We start from the raw sequence: 19,389 nt of genomic DNA, 5'->3' as shown, positions 1-19,389 counted from the left end.
GCTGCAGGTATATGTTGAATAAAGAATAATAAAGAATAAATTATGTAATTCATGGAGTTGTAAATATTGCGTCCATATTTGTATACAGGGTTGGACCTATATACAGTTTTATAAAGGTCCATATTTGTCCACTGGAACAAAACTCTAGCCCGTAGCAAGTTTCATTCGGCGAATTACTAGGGTCAAATTACTAGGGAAGTGTCATCAACGCCAAAATTACAAACAACTTTTGGTTTCGTGCATGTCTCGGACTGTGCCCGGCCCCACTGGTCATCCTTCTGCACAGAGTACAATAACATTTAATTTTACAAATTTGTTTTGCATCGATTTCTCTCTTGCTTTATTTTTTTATCCTGTTCTGGGCATTTTGTAGATTTAGTCAAACTGCCCTTTAATTAAGGCGGGCGCATGTACTGAGCGGTACCTCGTACCGATTGGTCTATATTGGTATAGATTGATCTATAGCCCTTTGACGTGACCCGTGACTGCCTGCTTGCCTCTCTCGCAGATTCCGAGCAAGGGCCACACGAGCGTCGGCTGCTGGCGGACCTTCTTGCCAACTACAACACCCTGGAGCGGCCCGTGCTCAACGAGTCCGAGCCGCTCATTCTCAGCTTCGGGCTCACACTGCAGCAGATCATAGACGTCGTAAGTCTCCGGCTCCCCAATCGCAAGGATTACCGCCACCTCCGGCAGCACACACTGCATCTGCCCGCCGCCATCTCGAAGGGGCTCCCGCCATACGGGCGGACCGGATTTCTGGGATTCTCCATCTGAGTTCTTGACATGGGAGCTGGGACAGGAACAGGTTTACAGAAGAACGCGTCTGCGGTAATGCACCACGGCTGATTCTGGGAGAGAATAATAAGCGAGATATTTTTTTTTCTTGTCCCTAGCTCTGTGCTGTGCATATCTTTCCCTAAGTCGGGCGCTTTTTCAGTGGTTAAGTCACAACATCGGACAGCTTGGCGTATCCTTATAGCTATAGCAGCTTTAGGTGACCATCACCTAAAATAAAACTCTATGGCTATGAGGTCGCAGCACCTCCTTTTGTGTGAAAGAAAATCCCTTCCGGCGAGGCAGAAACTTATTTTTACTAAAACAGCGCACACTCACAGCGCATATTCAATCGACCGTTTTGCTGCTGTTCAACCTAACCACAGCTTCGTATTTCTTTGCTGTAAACTAACTAGCGCACAAGGTAGCTAACTTAACAATGAGAAATTTCAAAGAGAAGATTTGTCGATTGCCTGTGAATTTAAAGGACTCAACATTCGAGACACACTGGAGACAAAATTATGGAGGATGAAACGTCTGGTGACCCGTTTGTTAGTAATGTGAGTCACCATAATGAATTGCATAACGGCTGTTTAAAGTTTCAGAATTTAATCCCGATCGCTCGCATAGCAGAACCCGGCGATTCTAGAGCGGGAAATATGTGTTGAGGAAGCGCTTGTTACTCCGCTTTTGTGACGGAGGCGAAAAGCGAAAACGACCGTGTTTTCGAGATTTCTGCATACTTTAAAGATCCCCAGGGGATACAAGTAATCCGACACACTCCACTACAGCGGGCTTCATCACTTGTGTAGCGTCGGCGTGTTAAACCCAACAATCAGTCAACTTATCTAGAGCTTGCTATGTTATTCAGAGATGTCACCAACTGGTATAGCCCCAAGCAATAACTATGCGGACGTAACAACATGAGGAAAAATTGAGATACTTTGTAGGATTCAGGCTGTCGAACCGGAAGCGAACCGAACCGAAAACCAGAACTGAACCGGTATTTTTCCAGGAACTGAATCCGAACCCGAACCCGAACCATTACTTTTTGAGCACGCTGAACCCGAACCGGAACTGAACCGAAAAAAGAAATAAAGGTTACCGGTTCATGCTGAAACGTTTCCACCCACCGTTATTTATAGTGCACAGTCAATGCAATCGGGCCTTTTTTTTTCTTTCACGTACCATCAACTTCGTACCCGCTCGCGCACTTTCCCCTCCATACAATTGAGAACTATCACGCTCTATGTAACAACAAGGGAAATGAATTAGCACCAATGTAGCAATGGTCTGTTGCTGCTGGAAGCGCGAGCTTAGTGCAAGCTGACCAAACGAAATGTCATTCTCGGCAGCTTGCAGGGGATATAAAACGACTTTGCCTTTCCCTAGCTGCGACTTTATTGGAGCAATCAGGCTGCAGGAGTGCTCCAATGCGCAACAGTGAAAGCCCACACCCGATGTGTGCAAACGTTTTGCATTTCATAATTTGTTTAAAAGGTCCGACACCTGCAAATTGTTAATACTTGACAAGTGTGACCGCAAGAGCTGCTGAGTGGCTAAGCCGTTTGCTGCTGACCACAAGTGGCCTCGATCTCCCTGCCCCACGACCGTTTTTCTCAAGTAGATGGAAATCGAGAACGTCCGTGAATCAAGATTTTGATCCACGTTTAATATCACCAGCTGGTTAAAATAAGTCTGCCGGCCTGCAACATAAGCTGCGCCTCGGAGCAGAGATATAGCACGGGGCATCAAATGCTCCAGTTTTTTTTTTAAATGTGTTTACACGGAAAAGAACAAAAAAGAAAGGCGAATGACGTTGTTTTAAAACATTACGCAAAAAGTAAGTAAAACCTAATAAGTAAAAAAAGCACCAAAACGCGGATATTTCTCTATACATTTCTTTGCCCTGCCTTTCACAACCAAACGTGTCATCAATGCGAAGGAAGTGAGTTCTGTGGTCAGCTCTCGAGGACAGTACAGTGGAGAAATTCCCTTTCTTACAGATACAAATAACAACAGATATGTCAGGGAAAACTGTTAAGGTGCGCACGTAATCCCTTGGCAAAAAACTGCAGCCCTCGACCTTTTCTTGGAAGCAGAAACAGTAATAAAGCAGATGACACATGCAGAAAGGCATGCCGGTACCTCACACTGTCCCATTCGCCCCGCGACCATGTTTTCTGCTTGTTCTGCAGTTTTGTGTCTTTCAGATCTGCTTTTTTCGAAGGTGCACTTGTACTGACTGCCCAACTCACCACATTACTTCTACTGCTACTCGTTCCGGAGGGGAGTACTGTTGTGGACGAATTAAAGAGCGTCTACCCAAAAAAGTCCCATCTCATGCTCCGCGCGTCCAATTTACCTTTCATTTTGTAACAGCATATTATGTTATAAGATTCCGCAATGTAGCACACGGAACGGTGGCCGGTGGTCAGGCGGTACGATGACATACTGATTGTAATGCACACATCCGGTATAGCTATCGCAAAAGAAATTGCAGTGGTCAGAGCAACAATAGAGTGACTAAGCGTTAACTAAAGCTTACTTTTAACAAAAGTGTGGCTAACACATTCGATAAGGTCGCAGCTAACAAATTATTCAGGGTGACCATATAGTCTAATTCATTGGTAGTATTTATGTGCCTGTTTTAGGATTTTTCTGTTTTGTTACAAATATAAAAAAAAATGTGCGCCATTGGTATTAAGCGCTGGTAATTGAACGCGACAGTACGCAGGCCTAAATTTAAGGCTTCAAGGTTAACATGATGGACGATTCCATAGCGACGATTGCGATTTAAAAAAAACAGGAAAGGGCAGAAAATATATCGCACCGTAATATCTCTTAGCGGTGGATTTATGAATAGTCGCCAGGACAACATAAATTCTGGGCGAGAAAGTTGGGTGTAAATCGTCGCTTCTTCATCTGTTTTTCTGTCGTAATTGTTAAAGTTTGGTTTGCAATTGCGCCACTGCGCTTGGGGAACAACAGCATTTCGAATTTTTGTTTGTATTTTGATTTAACTGTCGTTTTAGGCTACTAAATGCTTTTTTTTCTAATTGCAGGGATATTCAACTTATCGAACCGGTTCGCGATCTGGTTAAAGCTCCTGAACCGGTTCGTGAACCGGTTAGGTACGAGATTTTGTCGAACCGGAACTGAACCGGAACGAAATCATTTCGCCTGAACCAGAACCGTAACCGAACTGGTATTTTTTTCGGTTCGACACACTGGTAGGATTGAAAAATTTTTCGTTGTTATGCACAGTACATTAAAGATTATAAGCTTCAGTTCCCAAACTTTTAAACCTGCTCCAGCGTATTTTAAACGCTGTCGCTTCTGACAACGACAACAACAACAACAAAAAAACTAAAGGACACCATGGTTGACTCGTTATCCCCTCTGGTCGGCTCCGAGTAGGGCAAAGAATCCAACATAAGCCCGCTCTTTACGACGTTAGGCTGAAAAAGATTGCCCTTATCGGATTGTGTGCTGCCACCCACCGAATTTCCTGCAGCGGAGATCACGTGATCGCGTGATAAGGTAGTTTTTATTATCGAATGATGGGACCGGAGATTGCAATGTTGTCATCGCCTTCAACTCTATTTTCCTGTGGGGATATACGTGTCAAAACGCAACAAAGAATGTTTTGAGCGAATGGCGATTTCATGGCGAACGGGCAGTATACGCTTATGGCAGCTCCCTACTTACGCTAAGGAGCAACTCGAGAGCGAGTATCCGCTAGAAGGAAAGTCAAAAGTGGGGAAGTATTCGGAGACTAAGTTGGAAGGAAAGAACAAAAGTGTATTAAAGCTAAAGCAAAAATAAGTAAAGAGAAAGATGCAAGCTGTCTGGAACTTTATGATCCATGAGGCTTAACAAGCACTCAAAATCTAATCCCCAAAAACGTTTACAATCTGCCTCACCGCGCGGCTGGCGTCGCTTTTGTTTCGTGATGATTTTTTTTAGCGTTTGAGACTGTGTAGCGGGAATTTTTAGCTGCACTGTTCGGAACGGGAGGCTACGAGCAGCGGGTTATGGGGCTTTGAAACAAAACTAATAAACGATGAGGAAACGGTACACTAGCGAAGGAAACAGTTCGGGGGTCTTTAAGGTGTACAGTGTGTCTATAATTTAGACCTGATTTAATAACGTATTCTTATTTTATCTATCCGACTGCTCTATCCGACTATCTATCATTTTATCTATCCGACTGGGCGACCATCCGAATGCTCAATTTCGACATGGTCGAAGCGAACGCCAGGAAGCCGATACCTATTTGTGCCGTACGCCCCAAACCCAACGTTAGAGCTACCTAATGTTCCAATATATCGCGTAGCGCAAGAGTTGCGCGTCTGATTGCCACATGCCGCGGGTTCCATCTTACGACAGCGAAGCCCGCTTTCAGTACGGCGCACAAGACACCGTTTTCAATCAGTTCTGGGGAGGTATTCTCGTGTTTGTCCATTTTTTTCTTCTTTGTCCATTTGTCTCGTGTTTGTCCATTTTTTTCTCCATTTTTTTCTTCTCTTTTCTTCACGTTCATTTTCTTGCGACATATTATATCCATCTGGACTCCGGATTAACATGTCTAGTGTATTTCCACATTACCCCCCACCCACCCACCCACCCACCCACCCACCCACACCCACACACCCACACACACACACACACACACACACACACACACACACACACACACACACACACACACACACACACACACACACACACACACACACACACACACACACACACACACACACACACACACACACACACACACACACACACACACACACACACACACACACACACACACACACACACACACACACACACACACACACACACACACACACACACACACACACACACACACACACACACACACACACACACACACACACACACACACACACACACACACACACACACACACACACACACACACACACACACACACACACACACACACACACACACACACACACACACACACACACACACACACACACACACACACACACACACACACACACACACACACACACACACACACACACACACACACACACACACACACACACACACACACACACACACACACACACACACACACACACACACACACACACACACACACACACACACACACACACACACAACACACACACACACACACACACACACACACACACACACACACACACACACACACACACACACACACACACACACACACACACACACACACACACACACACACACACACACACACACACACACACACACACACACACACACACACACACACACACACACACACACACACACACACACACACACACACACACACACACACACACACACACACACACACACACACACACACACACACACACACACACACACACACACACACACACACACACACACACACACACACACACACACACACACACACACACACACACACACACACACACACACACACACACACACACACACACACACACACACACACACACACACACACACACACACACACACACACACACACACACACACACACACACACACACACACACACACACACACACACACACACACACACACACACACACACACACACACACACACACACACACACACACACACACACACACACACACACACACACACACACACACACACACACACACACACACACACACACACACACACACACACACACACACACACACACACACACACACACACACACACACACACACACACACACACACACACACACACACACACACACACACACACACACACACACACACACACACACACACACACACACACACACACACACACACACACACACACACACACACACACACACACACACACACACACACACACACACACACACACACACACACACACACACACACACACACACACACACACACACACACACACACACACACACACACACACACACACACACACACACACACACACACACACACACACACACACACACACACACACACACACACACACACACACACACACACACACACACACACACACACACACACACACACACACACACACACACACACACACACACACACACACACACACACACACACACACACACACACACACACACACACACACACACACACACACACACACACACACACACACACACACACACACACACACACACACACACACACACACACACACACACACACACACACACACACACACACACACACACACACACACACACACACACACACACACACACACACACACACACACACACACACACACACACACACACACACACACACACACACACACACACACACACACACACACACACACACACACACACACACACACACACACACACACACACACACACACACACACACACACACACACACACACACACACACACACACACACACACACACACACACACACACACACACACACACACACACACACACACACACACACACACACACACACACACACACACACACACACACACACACACACACACACACACACACACACACACACACACACACACACACACACACACACACACACACACACACACACACACACACACACACACACACACACACACACACACACACACACACACACACACACACACACACACACACACACACACACACACACACACACACACACACACACACACACACACACACACACACACACACACACACACACACACACACACACACACACACACACACACACACACACACACACACACACACACACACACACACACACACACACACACACACACACACACACACACACACACACACACACACACACACACACACACACACACACACACACACACACACACACACACACACACACACACACACACACACACACACACACACACACACACACACACACACACACACACACACACACACACACACACACACACACACACACACACACACACACACACACACACACACACACACACACACACACACACACACACACACACACACACACACACACACACACACACACACACACACACACACACACACACACACACACACACACACACACACACACACACACACACACACACACACACACACACACACACACACACACACACACACACACACACACACACACACACACACACACACACACACACACACACACACACACACACACACACACCTATGCTGCAATCCACTGGCTTTAGATAATATCTTGTTGAATACTACCCCTCCGTCTCCTCCCATGAATATGGGCCGTTAATATGTACATGCCCGGGACAGCTTGTTTGGCACAATATTAACACCGATAATTTTTTATCAATGGCACGTGTCCTTTGTGTTTCTGGTTATACTCTATGCAAAGGACACAAGCTAAGAGGGAGTGTTCGTTCGCCCTCGAACTAAATAACACAAAACTGTTAAAACGTAGAAAAACGTCTCTATTGAACCCCGAACTATCGTTCTTATCAAGCAGGAGTTGCGGCGGAGACGTCATTGCGGAACCCACGGGAAAGGTTCCAGGGCAATGTGTATGAACCCCCTTCCCCCAACCTGAGTATTCACACCGGAGGCTTTCGCATGCCATTCAGGGGCGCGTGCCATCGTAGAATCAACAGAGAGTTTTAGCTGACCGTTTCGGACGGTACGCTCCGGTATCGGCGGCCCGCTGCGTCGCAGCAGAAAGGCTCTTAGCTAAGCGACAACCGTATCTCCGTTGACGGGGGATCATTCGTGTCACTGGTCGTGTGCTGACGTGTGTAAACCGAAAGGTCATCTCGAACTAAAGATAAGGATTGGTGATAAGGATTGGTATTTTGGTCATTTAATTAAAGTATTACATCGTGTTTTGTGCTTTACTTATCATTTTTTAATACAATGTAGTCGCTGACGTGGTATAATGATCCTAAATATTTTAAAAGAAGCCGCTCAACGTTGGAATAGCCAAGACAAAGCCGTCTTTCTCAGCGCTTTGTGATGTACGCTCGCTCTTCGGTCGACGTTTTTTGCGTTCGTTCTAAAGTGCGTTGAGGTGTGTGGTGCCTTTGCCTATTCGGAAGCGCTTTCGCGGTTTCGTTGCACGCGTTTCAACTGACGAATCGGAGTTCGCCGTAGCGCGCTCGCTTCGCCGGGGGCAGCCATGTTGGAATTCCGCGTAGTACCGTAAGCGGCTGCGACGGTCCGCTAAGGCTAGCAGAGCGGCGACCCGCTCCTGTATCACCGCTAGCGCCCTAGCGCGCCACGCATGCGCAATGGCGCTTCCGCTTGCTATCGGAGCGGAGCGGACCACCGCCAAAAACGGTCAGCAAAAACTCTCTAAACTGTCGGTGTTTCAAGCCAACGGTTCGCGTCAGCGACAGCCAAGAGGGAGCGAAGCGACGCCATTCTGTTCAAGTGGGAAGCTTCTAACCAATCGAGTTCACAGAGAGAACGAATGTAGCGCGAGCATGAGCAGGCGTCACTAGGCAACACCCAGGATAGTCGACGTGAGGTACTGCAGGCCTGGCGAGCGTTTGAAGCGGCCGCTACTGTGCGCAGTGGAGGGTGCGTAACTCTACGGATCGAAGAATTTCACTTCCTCCGTTGCCTCGTAGAGTCCAAAATAACCCCCGCCAGAAATGGATGATTTTATTCTAACAAGGAGGTCAATGGGCCCTGTTGTAGCATAAGGGATGAATAGCCCGGGAAAACGGTTAAATGAAGCTTGTTCTCGCACTTTGAGCGTTCACTCGAGCACGTCAGGTCAGATTACGCCCATAGATGTACCCCACGCACGCTGGTAGAACTGATGAAGACGCTCTCGGGAAACAAAAACAAATATTTTGCACTCAAAACGCGCGAGGGTTGTGCCTGAGGCGTCTCTGCCCCCCCCCCCCTTTCTCACTTCCCGTGATGCCATAGCTGCTACCCACCAGATAGGAAAAACTTGTGGTTGGTTCTTCTTTAATAGAAAACGGTAATACACGAAAGTGAAAAGTGCAGCGATATCTGCAGCTGAGCATGATTTTGCGGGTCAGCGGCTGTCTTGTGGGTGTGCTTGGCGAGCGACGTCCTGCTGGCGGGTAGCTTCGGCAAGGGTGTGCTGACGTCATTTTCGGGGCGGATATGACGTCAGTGAAATTTTGGTGTGTCGCGGCTTAGGACACTCTCGTGTTAAAATATAAAACCTGAAAACGAACAACCCTAAGAATAACGTGCTCCTTGGTTGTACAGGTTGCTTGCCCGCAAGAAGACCCTATGTGTAGGGGTGCACCCTTTACAGGCCGCTTGCTTCGTTGTACTGGCGTCACTTCCGTGACGGATATGACGTCACTCAAATGTTTGTGTACCCCGGAATAAAACAATTTCGTGTTAAAAAGTAACAAAAAGGTTCTCGAAAGGAAACAGTCCATCGCTCCTCAGCGCTGCTTTTTATCCGAAGGTCGTTTATTTCCTTTCTGCCGAGGCGTCGCTGGGCTGTACGCGCATGCACTTAGCACAGTAAAAAGCACAAGCGGCGCAGATGAAAGCGGCAGAGCTCTTTGGGGCGAAAAAAGGACCGCTTGCTCCATGTCAAAATGATCGTGGCCGCTGGTGTTTCTCATTAATTAGCGCATACCAATGAGTAGTACACGTCGTCGACTTACGCTCTGCGCTGCAAATACGCTATTAATGCAATCGCGGGTAGATCAATAAGAAGTCTGGAGGAACGAGGCGGCACCAAGACTGACTCTGGGCCCTTAGCGAGGATTTGAAGAGGCGAGATATTCAGGTGCATTCACAGGGCTGCTATTTTCTTCGTAATGTACGCATGACCGTTGATGCTGTCTGATCGCCCAGTCGTCCACCTTCGCCGGTTGCCTTTCCTATTTTTTAAACGTTGTCTGCGTTTGCATCGTGTGACGGGCTTTGTGTTGCATTTTCGTTTTCTGAGAAGTTTTTTTTAAAATGCAGAGCATTTCAGTAACTCACGATGTCACCCGCGTTGACGTCCGTAGTCCGCACCGCACCCCTCCCTACTATATATATAAAAAAAATACTATGCGGCGCCCGGTTTTGATCCCTCGACCCTGCGGGCGGAACGCAATGTACATGGTGCTCTACCCACTGCGCCACAAAGCCGACACAGAATGGGACGCTACGAACCCGCCTTATATCGTTGACTCATTCAAATTACTGCTGACAAGCGCTCTCTGGTCCGCAGTTGCCACAAGTGCAACAATATTAACGTAACGCAAACTACTTAACGTCGTGCGCCCCCAGAAATGCTCTGCATTTGATCGTGCCCCTCGCGTAGGGGATGTTTCACTGCGTCTTCTCTCGGTCGCGGGACCCGTGGCGCCATCTGGCGGAGGCGCGGCACAACTCGTAGCACTTTCTTTGAAAAAGCGCCTCGAAAGCGCGGCAAATATGAAAAAAAAAAACGACTTTATATGTACACCTGCTGGTCGCACAGACCTCCCTCCACACGCCCTCCTAAACAGCCGTAACGAATTCACCATTGTAGAAACCAGCCTCAGACCGGCTTTCAACTCCAATTTCCGGTCAGGGCTTCTAGGCTTTTATCACGGTTAATAATAGTTCAATTTCAGTAGCAGTAGCGCTTATGCCAGTTGGCCAGTGTCGTGTATGGAAAGCCGTTCGCGCGAGCTCTCTGCTTCGACCAGAAAGATACGAGCGTCAATGCGCGGTGTGTACGGCATTTTTTTTTTTGTTTTGTACTGTGCGTGACCGATCGTTCTTGACCATTGTCCTTGCGTCGTCTTTGGTTGTGCTTGACTGTTTCCGATCTGCGTAGTCCTCCACTACGGCCCGCCTCATAACTCATGTGCAGATTCGGCGCGTAAAACCAAACAGTTTAATTTATAAGATGGCCCAGGCCATCTTAATAGTTTTTGTTGCTATTATTTATTATTTATTCATTGCTGAGCTTTGTTGCCTTCGACCTTAGGACGTGGCTAAGACTACAGCAGGGGAGTGGGACAAAATTTAACCTCCCTGACAGATCTGTACAAGACAGGTTGTCGCAAAGACTCCGTGGAAACGGTCTCCGAAAAGTGGGCAGTTTACAGTAAGAGTCACTCGGACGGCGAATCAGGTACTGGCAATGCAGGCAAGAGCGACGCGAAGCCGGTTTTGGTGAAACAGCGTCGCCTGGCTTCGCTAATAGCTGGGGGCAACCGAAACCTACAACTGAGGTCTAGCCGGTGGAGCTTTCCATGGCGGTGGCAGTTTCGTGACGACGTTAACCAGAAAGAATAGCGTTGTGGATTTCCCATTGGATTTCAGGCATATTGGTCGTTGCTCCCGATCACGCCAATCGTCCCCATCTTCCTGCAAATCTTGACACTGCTCTGCTTAACGAAGCTTTCCCAATTTTTTCGTTGGTACATAAAACGGTTTCATTCGCGGAAATATCGCCTGGAAAAACATACAGAAAAGAAACCATTTTGCTGCGTCTGCTTATCTCATGCTTTTTATGCTGCGCATACTATTCATGCGTGCGGTGTGCATTTTTAAAGCTAAGGTTGACTTACTTGCGCCGTCAGTGGCGGCGCACTTCAGAAGGCCATGCAACAAAGCCAACTTTATTCACCTGCTCACCTGCTCAGAAGATTATGATGATGATGATGCATTTGAAGTGTTTGGGGCTTATCAACTTGAGGGGATTGGCCAGAGGTAAAAGTTGACTTTGCCCCTGCGCACGATGAACATGCTAATCGGGCGCAGCTGGCGCTCGCCGTTGGAAGCTGGCGCGGACGCGCCCGCACAAGTGTCGCTATGTTACACCACAAAGGGAGCCAATCAGAGTCGTCACTCGCATCACGCCACTTCGCTGGTGGGGTCGCTAGATCTCGTCGGTCAGTTCAGCATCTAGCGCGGCATGCGTAGGCCACGCGTAGTTCACTCCGCGCAATAACGAGAAGCCATTGACGAACGTAACCATTCCGGATAATCGTACAAGGATCATCTACAGTAACGTATACCAAACATTTGCCTTCGGGTAATGCTCAGCGAAATGAAAGGGTTTCGTTTTGGTCGATGGATAGATGTTTCATTTTGGTCACCGCCTTTTGATTTTGATAGGGGTGTTTTCGTTTTACGGTAATTTTAGTCGTTTTCATATTTACTCAGATCCAGCTCCATGTGCACATCTGTTTCTGGAGGGAATGGGTCATAATTCTTAAGTGATCTAGCGTGTAAAACACGTTTACGTTCATGCGCACAAAGTGCATGGTCCATGGCCCAGCCGACGTCTGTGTAAAGTTAATGATTACACGTCAGTTAGACTTTCGCAAATGGGGAAGCCGCGGAGGAAAATCAGTTATGCAAGGAGCGACCCGCGGTGGTGACTCAGTGGCTCTGGCATTGTTTTGCTGGGCCAAAGGGCGCGTGTTTGATCTCGGCAGCGGTGGTTGCTTTTTTATGGAGGCGAAAAGTGAAAACACCCGTGTTGCTAGATTCCGGTGCACGTCAAAGATCCCCAGGTGGTCAAAATAATTCGGAGCCCTCCACTACGGCGCGCCTCATAGCCCAGGGGTAGCTTCGGCGCGTTGAACCCCACAATCATTCAATTATGCAAGCAGCGTGGAAATGGCCCAAATATTTCTCCCTGTTGGGTACGGTAGATAGAAATCTTTCTGTTATTATTCCACAAATTCCATGAATATTTCTCTCCTAAAAGTAACTCAATAATGGAGCTGAATCGTTCGCATTTTATCCGTCCGGCGAAGAGACAGGGTTGTTTTTTAGCATCGGGGGCGCACTGCACAAGGCGCATCACGTAGTTCATCAATCTAAACTCAGGCTTGGCATGCCAAGTCTAGTCACTAGGCGTTTGGGCCGTTGTCAGCGTCAACGCGTACACGCGGCTTCTTTTTTTTATTATTCAGATAACCTAAAGGCCCTTGCGGGCATTACATGGGGGGGGGGGGGGGGCGATAACAACAAGATATTTCAGACATTTAAACACAATTCGCAGATAAAGGCAACTTACAACATATCACAGGTTACCAAACAATAAAAAAAGGAAAAGAAAAAGAGAAGAAGCAAGAAAAAGAAATGGATGTAAAACTAAAAACACTCAATACAAATCCTGTAAATTTACTTCATGTTGTAAAAAGCACACAGGTCTGTTTTTACTAGACATGCGCGTTCAAATTACGCTTCAATTGTTCAACAAACGAGTCGTGATCACAAATAGCAGCAATTTCTTTTGGCAGCTTGTTCCAGTGATGAATGGCTAGAAAGACCGGTGACTATCGAATGAGACTGGCACGTGCAAACATGGGGCGGACTTTGAAGGGATGGTCGAGCGCGAAAAAATTTGATGGGCGGCTTGATATGGGATGCAGTGAAGGATGATGGGGTATGATACATTTTGTGGAAGTGAGAGAGCAGTGCCAGTCGACGTCGTTTTTCTAGCAAGGGTAATTGGACGGAATCTTTGATAGCCGTGATGCTGGATGTTCTGGAGTAGTTCTTGGTAATAAAACGCGCTGCTTTATTTCGTAACGACTATTTATGGTGTTACAGTGGCTGCCGTGAACCGTCCCTGTTGTTTTGTTGACTTATGTATTCTGCTGCCAACGTTTGACCGCTCCCGGCTGTCTCACTTGTTTCCGAATCGAAGCGCTTTTTTTCTTCTATTTCTTCAGTGTACCGCACAGGGTAACTTATTTGATACGGAGTGTGTATCGTCGTGTGGTCAAAATACAAGAATATTCGTCTTGGACTGCCAGTGTTCTCAATCTCATTCGACAGTTCCAGAAAGAATTATGCCGAAAGATAAATGCGCGCAGGGCAAACGTTTCCATTCGATCAGCCGCCGCTCTTTTATGCTCGTCGCTCGCTGTCTGCTTGTCGACGTTTGTGTACTGTTTAAGTTGTTTGCAGGGTAGAAGTTCGCTCCAATAAACCTTACTGGAAGAACACTCCATAGTTCTAGGCTACGTCAAATAAGTGCAGACACACAAGCCGACCGGTATGCCCATTTGTCGATTAAATATCTGGCCATAAACCGACTCATTCAAAGTGCTAACTGTAAATGGAAGATTCATAGCGAAAGTAACTTTAAAGGATTCCCAGTAGCCGAAATTCTTCCAGTCCTGTTGTCATACGCACCATATGCCTCAGTCAGTAGGCTTGGTCATTTCTGTTGAGTTTTAGGGGCGAAGCACCTTATGACCTCGCTTTGTCCAGGGCTTGGCCTCCGTGTACACAGTGTTGCGCATGCGCGAGGAGCATTGGATTGGATTGGATTTGGATTGGATTGGATTGAAATGGATTGGATTGGATTCCATTGGAATAAATTGAACTGTATCGGATTGGATTGGATTGGATTGGAATTGTATATACTGTACACACGCGTTGTCACAGTGGGCAATGCCACGAGTGATTTACGGTAAGAACGATCCCCAGTGCTTCGCCCACTCGTCATGCTTCACTTCGTGGAGATGCGTGGATTTTTTTTCTGTCACATTTAATAGAACATATTTGCCTGTGGCGAGGAAAGGACCAAACAAGTGTTTATCAATGCAAGGAACGGAGCATCGTTATGCCCGTGTATGTAGTCAAAGCAGATCGACTGGATGGAGCGGAAATGACGCCGCCTATGCTCGTATTCAGAGTACGGGGGAAAATCTCCCTCAGCAAGCGACGTTGTAAAATCAATGAACGACAAGAGAAGCACATTCTCCGAGACATGGCGCAAACTCGTAGTGTCGAGAGGCGGGTTGCAACGCCGCGCTAGCAAGGAGGCGGGGGTACGTATACGGGGGCGCGTTATTTTTCATCCCAGATAAGGGAGCATATTGGGCGGCCGTCGCCTTGCCCGCTCGATGACAGGTAATGGAAGGCGCATCGGAGAGAAGATGGGAGAGGGTTCGAAGTGAGCGGGAGAGAGGGGGTGTCTCAGACAGCGTGACTCTAAGGAAAGAGGGCGACGAGGGAGAGGGGGGAGGGAGAGAAGAATGGGGTTCTTTACTGGAGGTGTTCCTGCTACCTTTGCTGCGGCAGTTACCGCCGCAGCGTGGAACACCTCTCCTCAGGAACGCGACACAACTTCGCTACCATGACAGAAGGCTGAAACAAAAGAGAGCCGCCCAATTTCTCTCATGAAAGCTATCAGTCCGGTTAGGGAGCAAAGGGTTAATATTTCTTCACATTTAGTGGTAAAATGGGCACATTTTCATCATTACCCTGCGTTTGCAGACATCGCGTAGGCAGCTTCGTTACCTCGGTGGTGTAAGACTCGCCGCCGCTGTAGCGCGCGCAGCCGGCGATAGCCGGCTGGTCGGATGCTGCGGAGTAGTTGCCATGGCGATAGCGGAACGCTGCTGCTGCCGACAAAGGCCGTCGCACAGGGACAAAACAGGCAGCAGCGAGTGCACGAGCGGACCGGGAGCTCATGTTTTTCAGCCCCCGTAAGGGTGGCCGAACGTTCGGCCGAGTGCTGCCTACCGCGAAAACACCTCAGGTGTAAAGAGAAAAGAGACCCGAAATCGATGTCGGCGCCGAAAGTATGCCCGCACCTTCTTTTCCACAGCTTGCGCACATGGTCAAACGAAGAAAACACACCCCTATTTTTCTCTTTATCGTCATCCGCTTTTTACCTTCCTGTCATGGTTACGATCGGACAACCGCATTGTAGGCGCCCTGGGAACGGCCCTATGTTACCTACTGGGCCCCAGCGCCGTGTGAGCTGTAGCAGCTTGCGTCTGGGTTAGGCTTGACGGAGAGCCGAGGGAATCTGGTTACATTGCTGGCATTCCTGAGCAAAAACAAGAGCAACCGACAAGTATAGCCCAACACGCGTCGTTCCCACGATATTTTGAGATGCCATGGCATCGACCAAAATATTGGGTTAGGACTGAAAACTGTGACAATGGTCGTGAGTTCAGTGCCATTACAGACCACTAAATTGTTATGCAAACTGGTCGCCAAACAGTAACAGGAAACATTACTTTTCAGAGGTTGCGTATATATCGTGCGTTGCCATAAAAGGAGGCTTGTATAGAGACGATTGTGTCAACAATGGTGAATTTGTTTTACTCTTGTAGCCTTGTTCACAAAGAGGAATGCTTTTGGTCCTGTTAAACAACACTGAGAAAAAGGCTAAGGAAGAGACGTTCAGTTTTAGTTTGAGATGTGCTAGGCGTTTCACCACATCGGACGGCGAAAGAGAATACGGCATTGAAAAAAGTGCACGAAGCACTGTCTCTTGTGGTTTAGTACATTGATACTGTTGGATACTTTTGATACTGTTAGAATAAAGTGCTTTGAAGACTGCCGAAGTAACCCTCCGTTATCACTAGCGAATAATAACCAGCAATCAATAAAGAGTAATCAATAGAGCCGGTATTATTTTTTGTTGATTAAACCAGGCATCTTTACACTGCCGTCTTCTATGACGCAATGGGCGAACAAGGCGTCAGAAAATCAGAGCTGACATTTTCACAGAAATTAACGCAGAATTAAAGAAATACATGGTGATGAGACTTCAAGCACTCTGCCATTTTTTCAATCAATCAATCAATCAATCAATCAATCAATCAATCAATCAATCAATCAATCAATCAATCAATCAATCAATCAATCAATCAATCAATTAATTAATTAATTAATTAATTAATTAATTAATTAATTAATTAAATGGACAACGAGTCAATCGTTAATTAATTATTCAATTAATTAATTAATGATTTATTGGTTGATACAACATTTTTGCTTCAAAAAGTACAGCTAAAAGGGGGGACGGAGAAAAGGCCGCTCATTTGCTGCTTGACAAGGCTCCGGACACCCATCGGCAGTGATCGCAATGCAGTCACACAAGCAGACATAGGTGTAAAAAATTAAAACAAATAAAAAACATACCAAGACATTTTGATATGGCATTGAAATAAAACTCGTTAAAAACAAACGATAGTCACAATCACTCTTTAAATAAAGATTTCAACAATTTTCTTTCGGGAAAGTTTTATAGTGTCAACTTCTTTAAAGGGAAAATAATTTCATATTGTAGGCAATGCGTGCTCCAATCTTCCTTTCCCATAATTTATGCGGCAAAAGGGAACTTCCCATGGTGACTGTTGACGAAACCTATATGTTTATGGAGTTTGCTTTAGGTGAGCTAGGCTTAAAAACAAATCTAATTTGCTCTTCACGGCACTTTGACAATTGCATATCAATTTGTAATTTATACAAAACCCTTATTTTATAATTCGGTGTTTTTTTAAAGATTGGAGTCGTTCGTTCTATAAAATTTACATTTTCAATCATTCGCAGCGCTCTTCTTTGTAATACAGTAATCTTGTGCATATTTATTGCAGTACTATTTCCGCACACCAGGATGCAATAGCTCAAGCTAAAGTTTAAGTTTAATAAAACAATAAACAATTTTCAATTTTTTATGCACTCTCTTTCACAAGGAAGGGAGGGAATGCATTGCTTTATTCGGCAGATTTCCATTGTGACATCCACCATTTCCATTGTGACATTTCCATTGTGACATTTTCCATTGTGACATTTTCATTGTGACATTTCCATTGTGAAATTTCCATTGTGACATTTTCAAGTAGTCCCGCAACCGGAACTGTCGTTGATGCGACGTGTAATCTTTCTTCCACATGAAAAGATCTGCAGTAAGATTGCAATGATTAGGTTAACTCACGCTCGACACGATTTACCGAACTGTTCGAAAGTTTGTCAACCGGTCATTTATTAACTGGCTGTTCATTTCAACTGCAAAAATAAAATCAGATCAACCTATAACATCAAGCCAATCTTTATAATTCAAGGGAAGTCGTCCGTTTGGTAGAGGCGGTAGAATAGCTGTCAGAGGAGCGACATTTTGCCCTTAAATTCCCTCGACGGTGATTCTGTGCTACCACTTGAGCCTTCTGGAAACTTGAGGATGATTTATTTGGTTTTGATTTATTAGTCTGCGAGACCTGAACCCAGGAGTCTTTTTCGCGAATAAAAGCAATGTATAAAGTCTAGGATAAGAATTAGTTTTTCCTTTTGTTGACTGTTGTTCATAACTTAATACCAAATTTTACTCCGAAAATAAAACAAACCTTGATAATCATGACCCCACCCCCAGCACAGCTGATAAGAAGGTTCAAAAATGTCTTTGAATAATTTGAATATCATAAAAAAAAACTTGATATCATTTATTAGTTCAGCAGAAAGTGTAAACATTGCACAAGGTTATACTAGTTGCAACCGCCCCACAGACGGGCCAGCTTGAGTGAGCGCTGATAGCACGAGTGCTCGAAAAAATAAAATAATTAGTCCTGGTTAAAGTATTCGCGTTCAACTTCATCTCTCTTCACAAGGTGGGAGCCCGCATGCCGAGAAGTAAGGTTATATACACGGCAACACAATGTGTGCAGTAAGAACACAGCTCTCTGAAATATTCTTTCCATCGGGATTTAGAGAAATTTTCAGCCATTCCTCTCTCTCTCACCACACTTTGCCAGTGAACCAGTTCATAAATTTTGGTGGGACTCGGGGAGTGTTGTTTCACCGTGGTGCCTGCGAACGG

At 46.4% G+C, this 19,389-nt stretch overlaps 1 protein-coding gene across 3 annotated transcripts in view; it reads left to right on the top strand.

The window, feature by feature from the left end:
- The window catches only part of LOC144144572 (neuronal acetylcholine receptor subunit alpha-7-like), a 178,685-nt gene that overhangs the window by 97,168 nt on the left and 62,128 nt on the right, over positions 1 to 19,389 (top strand). For 2 of the 3 annotated variants that reach the window (XM_077676081.1, XM_077676080.1), the window contains exon 2: positions 509 to 648. In XM_077676081.1, coding sequence (XP_077532207.1) covers positions 509 to 648 — 140 coding nt within the window. Of the gene's footprint in view, positions 1 to 508; positions 649 to 741; positions 832 to 19,389 lie in introns of those variants that run through there. The other variant, XM_077676083.1, reaches the window with a different exon arrangement.

The sequence above is a fragment of the Haemaphysalis longicornis genome, unplaced genomic scaffold (genome assembly GCF_048455015.1).
Source record: "Haemaphysalis longicornis isolate Haplotype H1 unplaced genomic scaffold, Haemaphysalis longicornis Haplotype H1 scaffold_7, whole genome shotgun sequence".
NCBI lineage: Eukaryota > Metazoa > Arthropoda > Arachnida > Ixodida > Ixodidae > Haemaphysalis > Haemaphysalis longicornis.
Note: the sequence above shows the minus strand (reverse complement) of the source record. Positions and strands in the feature narration are given on the sequence as shown.